Source organism: Ischnura elegans, chromosome 1 (assembly GCF_921293095.1).
Source record: "Ischnura elegans chromosome 1, ioIscEleg1.1, whole genome shotgun sequence".
Lineage (NCBI taxonomy): Eukaryota > Metazoa > Arthropoda > Insecta > Odonata > Coenagrionidae > Ischnura > Ischnura elegans.
In genome coordinates this window covers 49949196-49966767 of record NC_060246.1, presented here as the reverse complement: position 1 = coordinate 49966767, position 17572 = coordinate 49949196, and the positions used below count along the sequence as shown (strand labels likewise).

Sequence of the window (17572 nt, the reverse complement as noted above, 5' to 3'; positions counted from 1 at the left end):
AGTACACAACTTCTATAACAAGCATACACTGCATTTCAATCCATATCTATTTCTGGCCATTTCATTGACAGGGATTTTGAAGCAAATCAATCATGGAAGCTAGCAACAGATGGATTAAAGTCATATTCCCTAATTGAAAGAATAACATTTATACTTATGAACGAGGCCTTAATGAGTGGGAGGGTTAAAACATCTCCCAAAACGTGTGAGAGAGATAGTTTTAAATGGTCCCACTATAAAAATGTGTTTCTGGCTCTGGCCCTATAATTTATTATCAAATAGCAAGGAGAATTACGTACCAAACATATCATCACTTTGCTTGCGAACTGTTATATCAATTACACCTTTGGGTCCTTTATCGGCAGCTCGCTGGAAAGAAGCCCCAGCAGATAATAGTCTCACTATAGCACCTCTCTCTCGGCGAGAATCTTCCATCATACAGTGCATAAGCCTCAAGGAGAGGGATGCTGAAGAGTCAGAAAATAGGCAGCCACGAAGAGACATAACACCAAGCTCTAACGTAGCGAGACCATTATCTACGCCTTCCTATAATGGAAAAATTAAATACCATTAAAAAAAACATTATATCCTTCATTGCCATAAACACCACAATACAATTCATAGACTTACATTAAAGGTTTAACAAATGCAATGCTCTAATTCTTACTTTGTATCAATGATTTGCCGAGGTTTTTTTAAAAACAATGATATTGAATTATATGCTGATGATACATCTTAAGAAATGTGCTGCAGGGATACACAGCAGCTGCAATCCAAGCTAGAGAGTTCATTATCACTCCTAGAAAAGTGGTTTAGCCTTAATAGACACTGTTAATGTTAAGAAAACCACCTAAATTCAATTTAAAATTTAATTAAAAAAGAGGGAATTGCCCCAGTTAGAGGTATTCCTAAACAGGCAGTCCATAGAGAGGGTAAATAGTACGAGGTTTCTAAAATAGCCAAGATACCCCCTTGGCAATCATGCCAACCCTATTTTAAAGAATTAATAATCCTAGCATTACCTTCTGAGTAGATACATATTGCACTTGAGTATGTATTGTAATGGTTCAAGCCCCATTACAGTGCATTTCTACTAGGCGCATTTTCTTCCCTACCAGTTTACCCGCTCATTCCACGACCTTTCCCAAAACCCCACCCCCAGACCATGGCCCGTGGAGGAAGGCGTGGATGAGTAAGAGGGGATGAATGTGTTTTCGCCGATTTTTGTATGGTTGTGTGTGAGTGTGTGTGTGTGGGAGGAGGGGAGCTCGGGTTTTCCCTGAGTGAGTGGCGTATTACTCCTCCCTCCCTTCATTGTGCAGTACCCCCACCCCTAGTTGAGGTATGATAAAAGGTGGTGCGCGTAGGAGAACCGAGAAGAATTCCTAAGTGACTGTCGGGCGGAGCCTATGCCCAAAATCAGTGCGAAGCACGGCAGGAGGAGACAAGGGGCCCAAGTGTTCCAGAAAGATTGATTGATCTGGAAGAAGAATCCCCCCCCCGTCCGAAGGAGCAAAGGACCAGCTGAAGAGGACGCATTATCTCCGTTCCGGATGCAGCTTCCTCCAACAAGGGAGAAAGGAGTGCAGTAAATGGAACGAGAGAGTGTTGGATCCAACCTGGTCGAGACTCGGACTACGATAAAGTAAGATTGCAGCTATTCCCCCCCCCCCCCCAAAGCCCCCTTGTGTCTCCTGCCAAGCCAAGTTAAGACAAACAGTCACGGAACGCACCCGTTACATTAGTGAAAGTGAAATCAGTCACCAAGTACAATTAACGTTCGCACCCCAAATTTACATTCGACGGGATGGACTATCATTTACCTCCCCAGTCAAGAAATCATTGAATTTGTATCATATTTACGTGTTCACCACCGAACTTTATTTTGTTATCATCATTTTCTATATTGATTTTCATCTAGAAATCAAGTTATATTGTTTTTTTATTTTTATTTATCATCGATGTTTCATAAGTGGCTTTCACCAATTCATATTTCATTAGAGTATAAGAGGGTTCCTTTTGTTTTTTTTTTGTCATATGCAACCTTATTTGTGAGAATTATATTTTGTTTAATTGAAAGTGTTTTTGAGAGAGTGTTTTTTGTTCTGATTCATCCACGGGTCACCCCATTGAAAATATCCTTCATCCTTCCTTTCGCCCCGTCTGATTTCCTTCCCGTAAATGCGTGTTGGACGAGTGCATCAGCGCCCGAACGTCACCCATCAGTTTGAATCGGGAACCCCCCACCCGCAATCATCTTCACAGAAGGGGAATATTTTTTTTATTTTATGTGAATTACGAGAAGTGAGTGGCATAGTTTTGTCCCGTAGGTCCCATGCGGGAGGGATCTTCGCGGATTTGTATTTTCTTTATTTTTGTGCGACGTCTCCCCCCGGTTCTATTGTGGTATCCGGGCGAGTCGGGGGTGGGATGCCACAGTATGTACAGTAAAACCTCTTTACATCGTAATGGAGGGGACCAAAATTTGGGCAATTTGATGTATGGAGGTTCACCATAGAGATGTTTCAGTGATAGGCACCATCTTTTCATATCCTTCGAAAATGAAGGCACTACTGTCTTTTAAACCATTATATTAATGTGTTTAAACAAACATGCATGCATTAGTGAACATGTATTTATCATTTAATAATTACAGAAAGCAAGCGCTATCGCATGATTTTTGCCGTGATTCAAGACAAAACGATGTGATCTCTCTTAATTCAACAGTCACTTAAAATGATTAGGATAGTTGGATACTTTTTTCTTATTTACTGTTAGGTATGCTCTCTTATGGATCAAAATGGCCGCAACTAATGATTGACATGAAAATTACAACATAATAAAGGTGTATAAGAAAAAAAATATGGGTGAAATATTTATTGCTGAAAATGTCATCCCATGTACTTAATCGCGGCTGCATTAATGGTCTCTAGTTTTCTCGGTACGATTTGAAGAGGTAGTTAGGCTGTCTCGGGGGTATCTCCTTGGTATGATAAGTGGAAGTTTTATGAGATAAAGAGGTTCACTACAAAGAGGTTTGCCTATAAATTTACATGTAAATTTGACGGGACCGTAAAAGTGGTATAAAGTATGGAGGTTTATGATGTAAAGAGGTTCACTACATAGAGGTTTTACTGTATATCAAAGATAATTTAAAAGACCTTACTACTAATGCTCAAGTGCATAGACGTACCACCCGCCACAGTGGGATGTACATATTTATGTACTGCCACTCTACAGCAATGTATAATTACAGCCCTTTCCACATGGCTGCCAAGGTTTATAATGCTCTGCCTCCAAGCTTAAAAAGCTTTTTTCCATAGAGTTATTGGTGGTTTTTTTTCATCAATGGCAAAATCATGCAGGCAGTAAACGGGGAACTTAAAATTATTAAGTATCACGAAGGTAAGTACAAATACAGATTACAGAATCTAACCTTTTTTTACTAATCTGCCTAAAACTGGTAACTCAAGGGAAAGATTTTCTACTCCGATGACAAAAAATGACTGGCCTAGAAATGCCGATCAAGGACTACCTCACCTGGTTGAAATTCCATGAAAGATACATCCCATTCTACTAATGCGTGTCCACTGTCTACAACACTTTTGGAGAGGAATCTTGGAATTAAATTGAAGAGAAGATGGTCTGTCATGTTGAATGAGGTCTTTGCTATCATCAACTGCCATCTATAAAATGGGATGTTTTTGAGGGAAGGAAAGCTTCATTCATTTGTCTTGCATTACATTTGGCCATGTGTGTGTCGGTGAGTGTGAATGGACTTGTGTGGAGGAGGAGGAGACACAGTATGTGCACATCTCAGGAGGAAGAATGAATACAGGCAGAAAGGGAATGAATTCAAGAGGAAGAAAGTATGTCTGAGCACGACAGTCACGATTCTCCCACGTAATCCAGAGTGAAGCTGAAGGAGGACGACACAATCATTGGACATTGCTGTACACAATTATATCACTCTGAATTAATTTGAACATGAGTACAACACAAGGAGGATACATTTATATAATATACCAATGCATTAGTTGAAAGTTGTGAAAAGCTTTCCACACTACATTAAAGCGAAACTCAAGATCAGTATGTTGGAGAGATTAATGTAAATAATGGTGTATTGACTAAGGACATATAATTAAAATTATGTCTATGCTGATGGAAAAAGTTAAGATATCCTACCTTTTTGTTTTTCCCCCTGAGAAGATCAATTTTAAAGCCATCCATCACAAATGTGAATTTCATAGACACATGAGCAATAGGAGCAGAAGCAGATACATCCATTATCCTTACTGTATACACATCTGTAGCAGCAGAGGTAATACCTAAAAAAAAAAGATCAAACCATCCCAGTGAGAAAAGGGTGGTGGCATGAATGAGGAATTCACGTTGATTTGTGGATATATGGTGGTGGTGGATATTGAGTGGCTGGACCAATGTGAAATCCGCATTGACTTCAAGTGGATCTCTGGTGAACTGTATAAAATATTTAATGGAATTTCTAATTTGTGGAACATAACTCTCTGGTGACATTGGTGGTTATTTTTCTATACAGTAGAAGATCAAAAAACCGGAATGTTTGGGACAAGACGCATTCCAGATTATCGATATTTCCAGTGAATAGATCAGTTACCTGGGTGCAGGCATTGGTGTCAGCGGAAATGATGTATTATTAATTAATGGTTCAAGTAATGAGAAAAATCCACTAAAAATTCATAAAATTTATGATTAAAGATGTGATAATAAAAGATTCAATACATTTGAAAAAGTTCTTCGTCCGTAAATCACGAAGGCAGATAAGTCATGAAGGTATCCTGATCAGATCACCAGCGAATGGAAAGAAAATGGCACAAAATGTTCACAATCCAACAACAATATCAATATTTTGCCCCATCCATATTTTTCAATGTGCACCTGTCACTAATTACATGTTATTCTCACGACTACTAACGTAAACTAATCGGTAATAATTAAATCCTCCAATTGGAACTACATAATCTCACTTTGAATAAGTTACCATCAATAACAACTGATTGTGAATTATAAGGTTCTCTTAAATTTATTATTATAAGTGGCAGCTAATCTTATGAGTGCGGAGAACACGAGTATGTTGGAAAACTACTTGGCATTAAATTCATAAACAATCTTCAACTAGACTGCATGATTCACAAGGAGAGAGCTCCTTTAGACTGTGGGAATGACTTACTCGAAGATGTAATGCAAGGTGGCCTTTCACTCCTCCCTTTGAAATGCTTATTAAAATACCAGGTTCCAAACACAAGACATTAGGATGGGTAAAAAATAGAGATGCCCGAATAGTATCCGAAAATACTCGAATACCTCAAATACTTGAAAGCATTCAATATTTGATATCTCGAATAATTATACTCCAAGTATGATCCCGAATACCTCGAATACTTTGAATTTCACACCATACACTGTTGCACACACGTCGTTGGTAGTTGACTCGGAAACAATGTTGAGGACTCTAGTCGTTTAGTGCATGCACTGCCATTTCAGGCAAGTTGACGAACTACATCAAAGTCGTGGATTAAGGTGGTGAAAAGATATTGTACCTTCCATTACGCATTGAGCTACTGCTACCAAACAGTTCCACTCATCGGAAAGATCATCACGAATTCGAAGATTGCAAGAATATAGGCTTCCACTAATGTCAGTTTTGTTTCTTTATGCCGAACGATGCCTCCACAATGATGCTTCAAATTTGATAAAAGACCAAAATTTTCATTAAAATATAGTAAAAAATGGCATATGCGTGGGCCCCTGGCTGAATGCATCAATACACCAACATTCAATTATCTTCACCACTTTTCATTCTATGCTCATTCAGGATGAACCCACCAGATGGAACTCCCTTTTTCAAATGATGAGGCGTCTTCCGGAACAGAAGCAAGTCATAACATTAGCTGCCTCTGACCTGAGTTTACACATCAAGTGAAATAAGTAATGAAATAGGCCAAAGTCATTATGGTGGTATACATGCACCTTATTTTGCAAATATATACTAACATCTATCATGTTTGACACTTGGTATGCCTTGTAAAAACCAATACTTATCTTGTTTACATGGAAAACGATTGAGAATGTATTTTCATGCCGCTATCTGCAAAATAACTACCTCACTCCTGGGGAGTAAAAGCTAATGAGGAACTTTGATTTTGCAACTTAAATTTGAATGCCAATGATCATATTTGCCCCCTACTTATTATTATCTTGTAAGGACAGCTTTTGAAGTAATTTAAAGACTATCAAATATAATATGGTTCCACTTCTGGCTCGATATGAGAGTATTTGTTGCGATAATTAATGCACCAACACGACCTGGCAGACAACACAGATTGTCTATTCTTTTATTTACATTGAGCCGTTGGTCTAACAATCCACCCGAAAATTACTGGACATCTTTTGTAGTTAGGTCTCATTAAACACCCAGAGTGGAATATTGATGCTGCACCATCATCTACATCATCTCAGTGAACTTGGCGATGGAATCACCCCCACCACTTATGTAGGGTACTGAGAATACAGCCCTAAAATTCTATATGACTATGAATTCCAAGTTTCACTTCCCTAGGTACTACCCTTCCGAGCAACGCACATAGATTCATCACATGCTCCTGACACATGTAGTGCTACAAATTGTGCAAAAATCCACAGAGAAAAAAATAATTCCCCTTGACCTGGATTCGAACCCGGATCCCCCAATTTCCGGTAGAGTGCTTTAGCCAGTTAAGTTACCGAGGCATCATTCTCCCCGAGGAAATTTGAGGACTATACCAGACAAAGTGGTAAAGACTGCTGAGCATACGATGCCACAAGCAGTCCAAATCGTGACGCAACTTTCAGTTGTGTCCTACGTGTCTTTTGCATCATTTTCTCATTATAATTTGATATGTCATGCCATACAACTTCTGTGGTTGAATATCCTGCCAGGTAGGCGCACCTCTTCACTTGATCAAAGGGACATACTATACCGTATTTCTCCGAATATAGTAGTCCCCCCCCTTAATTTTGAGGCTTCAGTTTCGGGAAAAGTTAAAAAAATGTGTTTGAATATAATCCCCTCCTTTACTTTTACCACAGGCATTTTTTGAAAAAAAAAGGGGGGACTATATTCAGACATATACCGTAACTCAAATACGTAATAATACTCTTATCCTGAGCCTATTGGTGCAAACCTTTTTGCTGGAGTATGAGTTCACAAGGCATTTTTAGACTGTACACGTACAGACACGCATATCGATGAATGTTGTGTAGCAGGATATAAGCTGATCTCGAGCCCATTGCAAAGAAATATGTTTTCCCTTTTCAGCGTGCCTAAAAATCCTGCTACATAACCATGAATTCCAAGTTTCCCACTTCTCTGGGTACTAGGTATTTTCCCCAGAAATGCCAGGTGGCCTGCTAGTTTTTAATAAAACTGCAGATCTTCTCGGATGAATTTTAAGTGATTTTGGGCATGCAGCGCACACAATATAAACTTCAACCAACTTCCATTCCTCTCCTTATCGGATCCTGATAATCAAAGGAATAGTCATTGAACATTGATTCCAAGAATTCTGTGGCACAAAATCACAGTATCCCAATGCCACTTAATGAAATATTTTGAAGAAGAAAACATCAAGTTAGTTGACTAGCTCTCGCAAGATTAGCTTGAAGCTCTGAAGAAGAAGGCTCTGAGATGCCAATTAAACCACTTAGATGGCTGCATTTTTGGCAAAGCAACTTTTAAAAATCAAAATTTTGTAAAACTCAGCAAGATCTTCCAATGCCTAAATCATTCCAATATTGAGATTTCCAGATCATCAATCTTCTACTGTATGTTTAAATTGACGAGATCTATTATTATGTACATCAGCTAATGATCAACATTTAATACTAAAAATTTACTTAATACATCAATTTTCTGACCTCCTTCAACTACTTTGGACAGCACTTTCTCTTTCTGAGAGTGAAGCCTTTACCTCTTTGCTTAGACTTCACCAGTAAAGGGTGCTTTTACCAATAAAAACTGTCTCAACCTGACAACTAAGAGGACATTAATTTGTTTATATACTGAAGAATCTAACTGCAGCAAATAAAAAACAAAAACTATACTTCCACGCACAAGTCAAAAATGTATTCTGAATAACCTACATCTTCTGTGAAGTTTAAGACAAGAGCCCCACCTATGATAATCCAAAGTTTGGACTAAAATTTATAATGAAAATAAGTTTTGAACTACACCAAAATTTCTTTTTGGAATGACACAAAAATCACATGCATAGTACAGCAATGTGTGACTTTACTTTGAGTTGTCATTTTTTATTTGGAGAGGAGAGTTAGACTGGCATTAATAAACTTAGTTTTAAGTCAAATACTGACCCTGACAAAATTGAACATCACACAGTATATGATGGTGTCAAAGCAATGTGATGCCACTACATTTTTTGATATTTAAACCTTTTAAATTCTCATGTTGATTCCCAGCTCGGTTATCAAGAGGTGACTGCAACCATACGAGACTTTTGTGCCTTTGTGAAAATAGTGGCGTGACAAATGCTATTTCAACAGAATACATAATGGGTGCAATTGAGGTGGTAGTAAAAAAAAGGAGAGGCCATCGATTTGGTTTCAAAACCGGCCATTATAAAGCTATCTGATACTGGACAAAGAGTGATGCTTATACAAAGACTTTTGGCCAGTAAAAATGAACAAAAAGGCAAATTTCAGATCCTGAATTCTGTGAACATATTGTACCATTAAAGCAACAATTTTGAAGTAGAAAATAAAAGAACACATTAAAAAATATGGAGAAGTTACCCATCATGATTTCACATGATTCAAATTACTATGGCATCGACACATAAATACTCAACTTACAAACAAGATATGACCAAAAATGTAAGATCAGGGCATTCGTAAGTCATGTTCATTGCGAGTCAGACATGACATCCAACACTTACAGGTCACACTGAGAAAATCTCGCTTTGAAATATTGATTCAATGAGAGGGGTAGCTTGTCTCCACATCCAACAATTCCCTCGAAAATATACTTTTATAAATACATATCAGAGATGGTAATGACAAAAATGGTCATTTTTCTTTATATGTGAGAAATTATCCTCAAATGTATATTGTAGAACCATGAAAGACAAAATTAAAGTGATAATCTAGCTTAAACTCTCTGACCTTTCAAATTCTCTGGTCGTGCTGGGGCAGTAACTTCTGAAGCTTCAGAAGGTCTCGGCTCAACTGCAGCAGTCTCCTTGTTTCCATCCACAGCACCTTTTTCAGTTAAATTTTCACTTGAAATCCTTCTTATTGTAGCCATATCACCCTCACATAAAGTGATCTGTAGGAATAAAGCATGAAGAGTTATGAAATTTCTACAATACCTATTTTCTATTAAACACAAATTTTGATCAAAATCTGATACTACTTCCATTCGCAAAATGCAACGCAAAAATAAGGGGAAAAGACCCCATGTAAAAATCATGACTAAAAGCAAGCTAAAAACCACTTCATATAAAAAATAAATGCACCTATGATTGTATAAAGATAAGGGCAATAAATTCAAAGTTAAAACTTTAGCAGTAAAAAATTCTGCAATTCGAGTTTTCTAGATAACTTGATTCTGCAATAGGGTAGTTTCCTTCATCAAAGAAAACGAAAGGCATTGATTGCGATTCTTTACCCACCATTAGTGTATTCATAATACACAAATTATTTGGTTTTTGAAATACCGGTTCAAACGAATGGCAAGGGTCAAATTTTATCCTCATTTGAAAAAGGCCAGATTGGCGCCCATGCGATGCCACTCCACGTGACGTCACAGGGACCTAGTTTCTACACGAGAGGATAGGAGTTATACATCGTCTGAGGTTACCAATGCATGCATGAGGCACAGAGCTCAGGGAAACATGTCTTAATAATCACCTATTAAAACTGGCTAAGGTCGGAAAGTTTTCTTCGTTTGATAAGGTATTAATAAACCTTTTTTAAGCCAAGCGCTACCAGCCAGCAAGGTACTCAGCTACCCGCTAGCATCCTGCGTCCTATCAGTGCTCAGAGCCTCGATCAAGGTCACCTCACAAGGTGGGAGGGGGAGCCAGAAATGCGTCGCACGGACTTTTTCCCATCATTCCTACTTACGCGTCGCGTTTTAGCGCGCTTGAAATTTTTCACTTTTCATTTAATCGCGAAAAATAGATATCGTCATTTAAAAATCTAAAAGCGTGAAATACGTACTCCAGGAGTAATAATCTTTCGATTTAGGCAATAAAAAATAATAGGAAACCACCCTATTATTATAAGCTTGTAATAAATGGAATTCATACACTTCCGTCCATAGATTGACATTGATGCAGTTGAAGCAATTCCATAACTTTGAGCCACTTCACAGCATTAAATTGTCAATAAGGCAGAGTGATAACATGCATGCTGAATAGTAGCAATACACCATGATGTTGAATGATGAACTTGGCCCACAGAGAAGACTGAGAGGAAGATGATCCACAGAAATACACCCCACAGTAAAGACTTTGAGTGCAAATTCTCATAGTTAAAAGCAATACTTAGGGGTACTATTTTTTGACTTGAAATGCCGGCAGTATCTAGTGATGATATGATCACATTTCCATTATAGCTAATAATTAATGGTAGAGAGTCCAATTTTAAAATTATTTGATGACATTGGGATGTTCACAATTCCATGGAGCATTGAATTTAAAGGAAGAAAGTTTATTTAAAGAGATAAGAGTCTGAAGGCATTACTGAATCTGTATATTTTCTTTTCTAAATATCGACAATTCATGCTTGTTTACAACTATGGGTATCATCAAATCTAAAAAAATTAACTTTCTTATCCTGAATTTCAAAAGTGAAATTAATATTTTTGAGTATGTTCTTTAATAAGGAAAGGAAATTATCCAACTGTCTTTTTCTACTCAACTAAAGACAAAATATCGCCAATATACTGAAACCAATGACTAATATTATCTGAAGGAGTGTGTTTACATTCAAATAATGGTGCCACTTAATGATATTGCAAATTGCTTTCACAGGTAAGCTGACCTAAAAGTATTAAAGTGTTGCCTAAGGAGTTTAAATATTCTTGTTACACTCCATGAACTGCTGGACTGCCGGCGGGAAAATCTTGCCATTTAGGAAATAAGTGGGATAAATAAGATTATTTGGGAATGTACAGAATTGTTAATCCCCTGACAAAAAAATTCTTGCTAAACAACCAGGTTTTTGACTATTGTTCACCACGGCTTTGTATTAACCTTCCTCAAACAAATCATCCATGAGTGATCCACCATTTCTCTTCCTTCTCTCTATATTGACCTTTTTGGACTTAAAACATGCTCTGGTGATTGCATAAGTGCACTAATTAGTCTTTTCTAGATTAGATCTATCAAAATCACCTACTGCTGCGCAACTGCTGCACTATATTCCTGAGACGCAGAGGGCCTACAACTGCTGGGAGGGAATGAAGCCATTGTGTTTGAGACTCTATAGCGGACCCTTTTATGTGTTGATGCTATTCATATGCAACTCGGCCACCAATCCATTTCTCCCCAGTGAATCCTGATGACCTTGAGGGTTTCAGCATAGACCCTCTACCTGGAAGTCAATTGCCCGATAACCTGATGATGGCAAACCGTATTGCTTGGTAAAACTCATTTTCACCAGCTCCACGCTTAATTAATGATCTAAATTAACTATTGTCATTTTGTTAAGGAGAAGAGATAAATTACTTCGGTAGGCCGGCTGTCTGGACCCAATGACGAGTAATGCTTTTGGCCATTGCACAGCAATGGATTTCGATTAATATATAAACAAAAAAGAAAATATGAGGCAAGCAATACCTTTAATATGCATAAAATGATAACAATTTCGTGTGTACTTAGCGCAAGTTCACATATTATTATGAGAGCATTTAAATTTTTTGATTAGGCTACACTGCGTTTGCAATGTTTCCCTGAGGAACGAATTTGCCCTATATCGAAATTGCACTAATCGAAATTGCGCTATACGAGGCATGGGTGTATATTATTTAACTATGAATGAAGAAAAATAAAATTTGATCTTTTAATGCCATGTGATGAGTTAGAAAGCTAGTAATAATACCACTACTTCAGCTCTCAATAACTCTCAAGACCGAATACCCAACTGAGTTTTTGGTTCCAGTACATAAGGTGTTTCAAGCTTTCTTATCATCTCAAGGATATTAAAACTCACTGGCTAAAATTCTTCCTTTTTTCACCTTATCTTACAGGTAATCCTTGATCAAGAGCCATATTTACAGGGTTTGTACCAAAAATAGTGAGTCACATTTGCATTTGAAAGTCATTGATCCTACTCATATGAAAACCAAAAATTCTTAAAATGATCTCCTCCCACATAGATACATCTATGCCAATGGATCTTCCATACCCAGCACTCTGGAATTTGTCAGAGGGAATGTTCTTGGTGTTGCAATTTGCACCTTTCAGCACACTTTTGAGATAGGGAAAAAATGTTAGGTGAGGATAAGTTCCAATGGTATGGCAGCTGCAGAAACTTTTTAGTGAGTTGGCAGCTCAGGTAGCAGGTGAGAATGGAGGCAGTGTGTGCCAGGGCATTGCCATAGTGGAGTTTCTACAAATTCCAGATCTTTGGTTGGACATGGGCCACTCTGTCAGTCAATTTTTATGAGTACTAGTAAAACTGAGCTTTTTTGGTCTCCCCAGGGGAACCCCACTCAGGATACACAATCCCTTTGGCAAAGGAAAAACAATGAGCACAATCCTCACCATTGATTTGCTCGTTAGACCCTTCTCTTTACAAGTTTCGTTGGTAATGTCCTCTCGGCTCTCCAGGAACATCACATATGCCAACAGTTCAGTTGAGATCAGGAGAGGCAATCATACCCAAAAGCTTGCTGAAGCATTTGAAGAGTTTCCAGTATCTTCTTTTTAAGTAATACCTAAAACTTTATTGTGCATTGTCCAGCAATATTCCTTTTGGGTTAATGCCTGTGCCACACTTTAAGAAAGCCAACATTTCAAAGCTACAGTTCTTTGATATCCCCATCAAAGGAGAAGAAGACGGATCCTTTGAAAATTCAATACATAGAAAACCTACTAATACTATCACTTACCTACTAGCCAGCTACCACCACCACCTATAGCAAAACACAGGAAAATACAGTCACCCTACCACTACACAGCCCTACTAATACACCTACAGCAAAATACAGTAACAGCCATCATGATTCACTGATCTATCTTGCTCAATGATGAGAACCATAGGAATGACAAATAAAGGAAATTAGCAGAAATCCTCATAGAGAATGGCTACTGAAAAGGAGAAATACAGAGGACAATATCCTAAAAATTGCAGTTCCTCAGAGGATGTTAGATTAGATTGCAAATGGAGGATAATTAAGTCAATGACAAGAAGAAGCATAACTGCCATACATCAAGGGAGCCAACAACAAAATATCGAGATACCGTATTTACTCGAGTAAGCTGCGCCCTCGTGTATCCCGTGCACCCCCTCTTTTTGGACTGGCTCGGGAGGAAAAAAAAACTTCTTTGCACTTTTTGATGCGGTCTAACATAGGAACTTGTGATTCATTGTTAAATCGATAAATTAAGTTACCATGATTAATAAGGTTAAGTAATGTTAGAAATGTAATTCCTGCGAAGGTTTCCTAGTTCTAATGCTAAACTTGGAAGAAATGAACAAAAAGAATTTGAGGGAAAATGTTACGTGGGTTACATTTATATTTTGAGGATATATGTAAGCCATGCACCCCTTTTTTCACCAGCATTTCCAGAAAAAGGTGTGTGGCTTCTATGGGTAAATACGGTATCATGAAAGTATGGCTTCAGAATGATATTCACACGGAGGTGAATACAAGACTTATTATAAGGGTTGAGGATAAAGAAAAAATTGAAACGGAAGGAGTTCATTAATTACACTGCCACACCTGTGACAAAGTGCAAGTGGAAGAAACAGGTAGAACCATCTGGATCAGAGACACAGACAGAACCATGACATTTTAAAAAACCAGCCGTTGCAAAACACCACCTTGGGCCACAACGTCAACATGACGAACGTAAAAATCCTAGTCGATGAGAAACGTTTTAAAACCTAATAATTTAGGGAGGCTTTGGAGATAAGGAAGCATGTAACCAATTTCATAAGAGACAGTTAGCTAATTCTAGCTACTACTAATCTCCAGAAAAGAAGGAAACCTCCAGAAAGCCTCACATCTGCTCTCAACCCCACTACTCATGATGCTATATAAACTACATGCACAATAAAAGCAGATCATTAGCCCTAAGGAGGTTTCCAGCACCGGGGAAAAAATTTTGGCTTTCGTGACATGTGATGTAGGAATTAACCCTAAATGAATATCGCTGGACACCCATGGACTGCAAAAGTTTTAACCAAGTTTATTATGCCTTGTTGATTGAGATCTCACTCCATTTTAGCCTCAATGAGGTCACACAGCATGGGTTCACAAAGAGTCTGAAGGTGGCTAATATGCAGATTGCTCGAAAAATTAGACTTGACTAAAAAAACTAGACTTAGATTGCTAATGCCAGTCTGTGATATATACTCACATCAAAATAATACGTGATGCACTATGTCTGGGGCAAACCAAGTATTGATATTACTTCAGAATTTATATAATTTTTTGGGAAAATTAAAACATACCACAATTGTTTTTAAATGTCCTGATATATCCAATTCTGGTTCTCCTTTGTACCATGAAGAAGAGAGATTTCTTTGTACGCGAAATCCAAAACTGATAGGATGTAGAAGAATCCACTCTTCACTTAAACCAGGCCCATCTTCAGCAAGCGTAACTCTGAGAATAAACATACAACAAAATTAAAAGTTAGTATACTAGGTGCCAACAAAATCACGAATGGCTATTCTATCAAATGAAATAATTTTTCTGATAACCAAATAGGCTTATAGGCATTCACGGTCAGGTTGATTGTGCCAGGATTTCTGATCATTAATGTGGTGCTATTTGCTGATTAGCAAATACTAGTACCCTTATTCATGAGTGCAACAGTCAAGCCTGCCAGAGCTGCCCCATGGCAGGCAGAAGAGTTGAGTGAAGGATGGGGATAATGTTGCCATGTCAGAAAGGAAAATGCCCAAAGCCAGAAAAAAACAAAAGGGTTAAGAATAAGGGGATGGGTGCCCCTTTGGAGAGGTAATGAAAAAAGTGTATTTTTAAGTATTCCTGATGATTCATGTCCAAATTAAAATATTGCATAGGAAGGCAAGGATAATTTTAATTGACAATATAATTGCAACTATGTAATTGACAATATAATTGCAACAGGCATAGCAATTGACAATACGACACATGCAGTTGCCAGAGTTCTCAATCCCATATACAGTAGATTCCGTTTAATGGGTCCACCGGTTACTTGGGGCAGCCGCTTAATTGGGGCAGATCTTGAAGAAAAGAACACAATAGAGGAATATCCCAGAGTATTCTCCGCTTAATTGGGACAGGATGCCGCTTTATTGGGCCATGTGTCGGCAACATAGAATCTATACTGGCGACAAAATTAATTTTTTTTTTTCAGAATACTATTTTTTATGTTTACCTCCTTTGATTTACTCTTATTTTTCACAAATGGTCCTATTCTTGCCCTATTTTGAAAGCTCTTGTTGTTATAGAGAGAATAGGACTTAGTAAAAGACATTCATTCATCGTCACCCGAGGCTGTGATAAATATTTTTAACAAAAATGTTAGAATTCTTAAAAATGATAATAAATTAACTAAACTCGCTGATTTATTAATCAAATTAATAGTTTAATAAACTTATGTTGCATTATTAACATTCTTTAGTCTTCTTTCTATCATTTCAACGTTTGCTTATGCCCATAAACAGGATAATTCGCCTAATTGGGGCCGTCGCTTAATCGGGGCAAAGTGCACAAGTCCCGATATGTCCCAATCAACTGGAATCTACTGTATTATGACATGGGACAATGATGGCCGACTCAACTGCTTACACCCCTCAGCCACCACCTTGGGCTCTTATCTACACACCATCAATTTTGAGCTCTTGATTAGTGCATTTGCTTACCTTAACAGTATCAGCCATAATATGGACCTAACCTCTCTAAAGAGTTATTATTAGTACTGCAGTAATATTGCAGCAATTATTCTAGCACACACATGGGGAGGAAAAAAATGCAGGAAAGCATTTAGAAAAATAGTTAACATCCCAATCGACTGAGAGTACTGCCATCTTTCTCCAATTCAGAGCCTGTCAGCTCCACCAACTTCAACAGAATTCTTTACCAGACATTCTCAAATGAACATACCAATCCAATTATCTTTCACACAGTTAAGATATTAATCAGATAAAGAGTAATCTTTTCGTTACATATTCATGAAATTTGTCTATTCTCATGACAAAATTTTCACTGTACTTGAGAGATGGTATCACATAAATTTTCACAGGTATGCCACCAATTGTAGAGATGAGGACTTCTTTCTGCTTGAGCAGGACTTACCTCCCAACCTTGTTCAAGCATTAAAGGGGGATGCTGACTTATCCTAATGCATAATATGATTTAGTCTTAATTTGATATACCGTATTTGACGGTTTATAAAACGCACGTTTCGCACACGAAACTAGTAGTGCTCGCTCCACCCTCTTTTGTTTCTGCTTTGCTTTGCCCGCCTATGTTTCTGCTTCGTTTATTTGTAACATGAGCCTTGCATGAACCATGTCCGGAGTGTCTGGGGCCAGTTGGGTGGTATCAGGGAGGAGAAAAGTATCAGAGGCATTGCCAGAGGACTGATGAGAGCAAAGATCTAGGATGAGAGGGGGATACTGGATTATGGGAAAAGTGCCCCTAACAGTTTTTGAATGACGAAATAAATTTATTTCACTATTGGCAGTACACACATCTGCAAGGCTAAAGTCAAGTATAAAATTTATAAACAATTACATACATACATGAATATTGAAATTACCAGGATTAGATTCTTGGGAATTCCCAAGATAATCATTTAACTTTGATGTGTACAACATTAAAAAGTTACTATGCAGTGACTCTGAGCTTCCTACCATGGTAGTTCAATATCCTGGCCCTCTAGGAGGAGTTTTGCTCAAAGTGCCAGTCATATTTAATAAGCCATAATAATTAGCACCAAAACTAGCGGTCAATAAGCCACATCGGCAACCCCTGTATTGGCAATTTCAAGACATGAAGGAGAAGAAGAAGAAGGCACGAGATTCGAATGGAGTAAAACATTGAATAGAGGGGTTGAAACACAAAGAGGGGAAAGAAGTGGGCTTAATGGGAAACTCCAAAATGCATTTTGGGAAAAGGAAAACTGAGCTGAGGTTACGAAATGGGATGTGGGATTTTGAACGTTCAGAGTTTTTTTAGGGGCAAGCGGAAGTGAGAAGCATATGGGCTATACAAATGCTATGGAGGCCTAATTTTAGCAAAATTTTTGTGGGTAGGCACACAAGATATGTAACCACTTCAAGAACCAATTTGATTTTTTTAAGTAAAATGATC

The 17572-nt window shown here is 37.9% G+C and overlaps 1 protein-coding gene across 1 annotated transcript in view; it reads right to left on the bottom strand.

Moving 5' to 3' along the window:
- LOC124159790 (vacuolar protein sorting-associated protein 13) overlaps window positions 1–17572 on the bottom strand; it is a 295602-nt gene that overhangs the window by 164320 nt on the left and 113710 nt on the right. Inside the window, exons 23-26 of the mRNA XM_046535708.1 lie at window positions 14719–14872; window positions 9196–9358; window positions 4186–4328; window positions 300–546 (exon numbers count right to left, since the gene is read on the bottom strand). Of these exons, the coding sequence (XP_046391664.1) occupies window positions 300–546; window positions 4186–4328; window positions 9196–9358; window positions 14719–14872 (707 nt within the window). The remainder of the gene's footprint in view (window positions 1–299; window positions 547–4185; window positions 4329–9195; window positions 9359–14718; window positions 14873–17572) is intronic.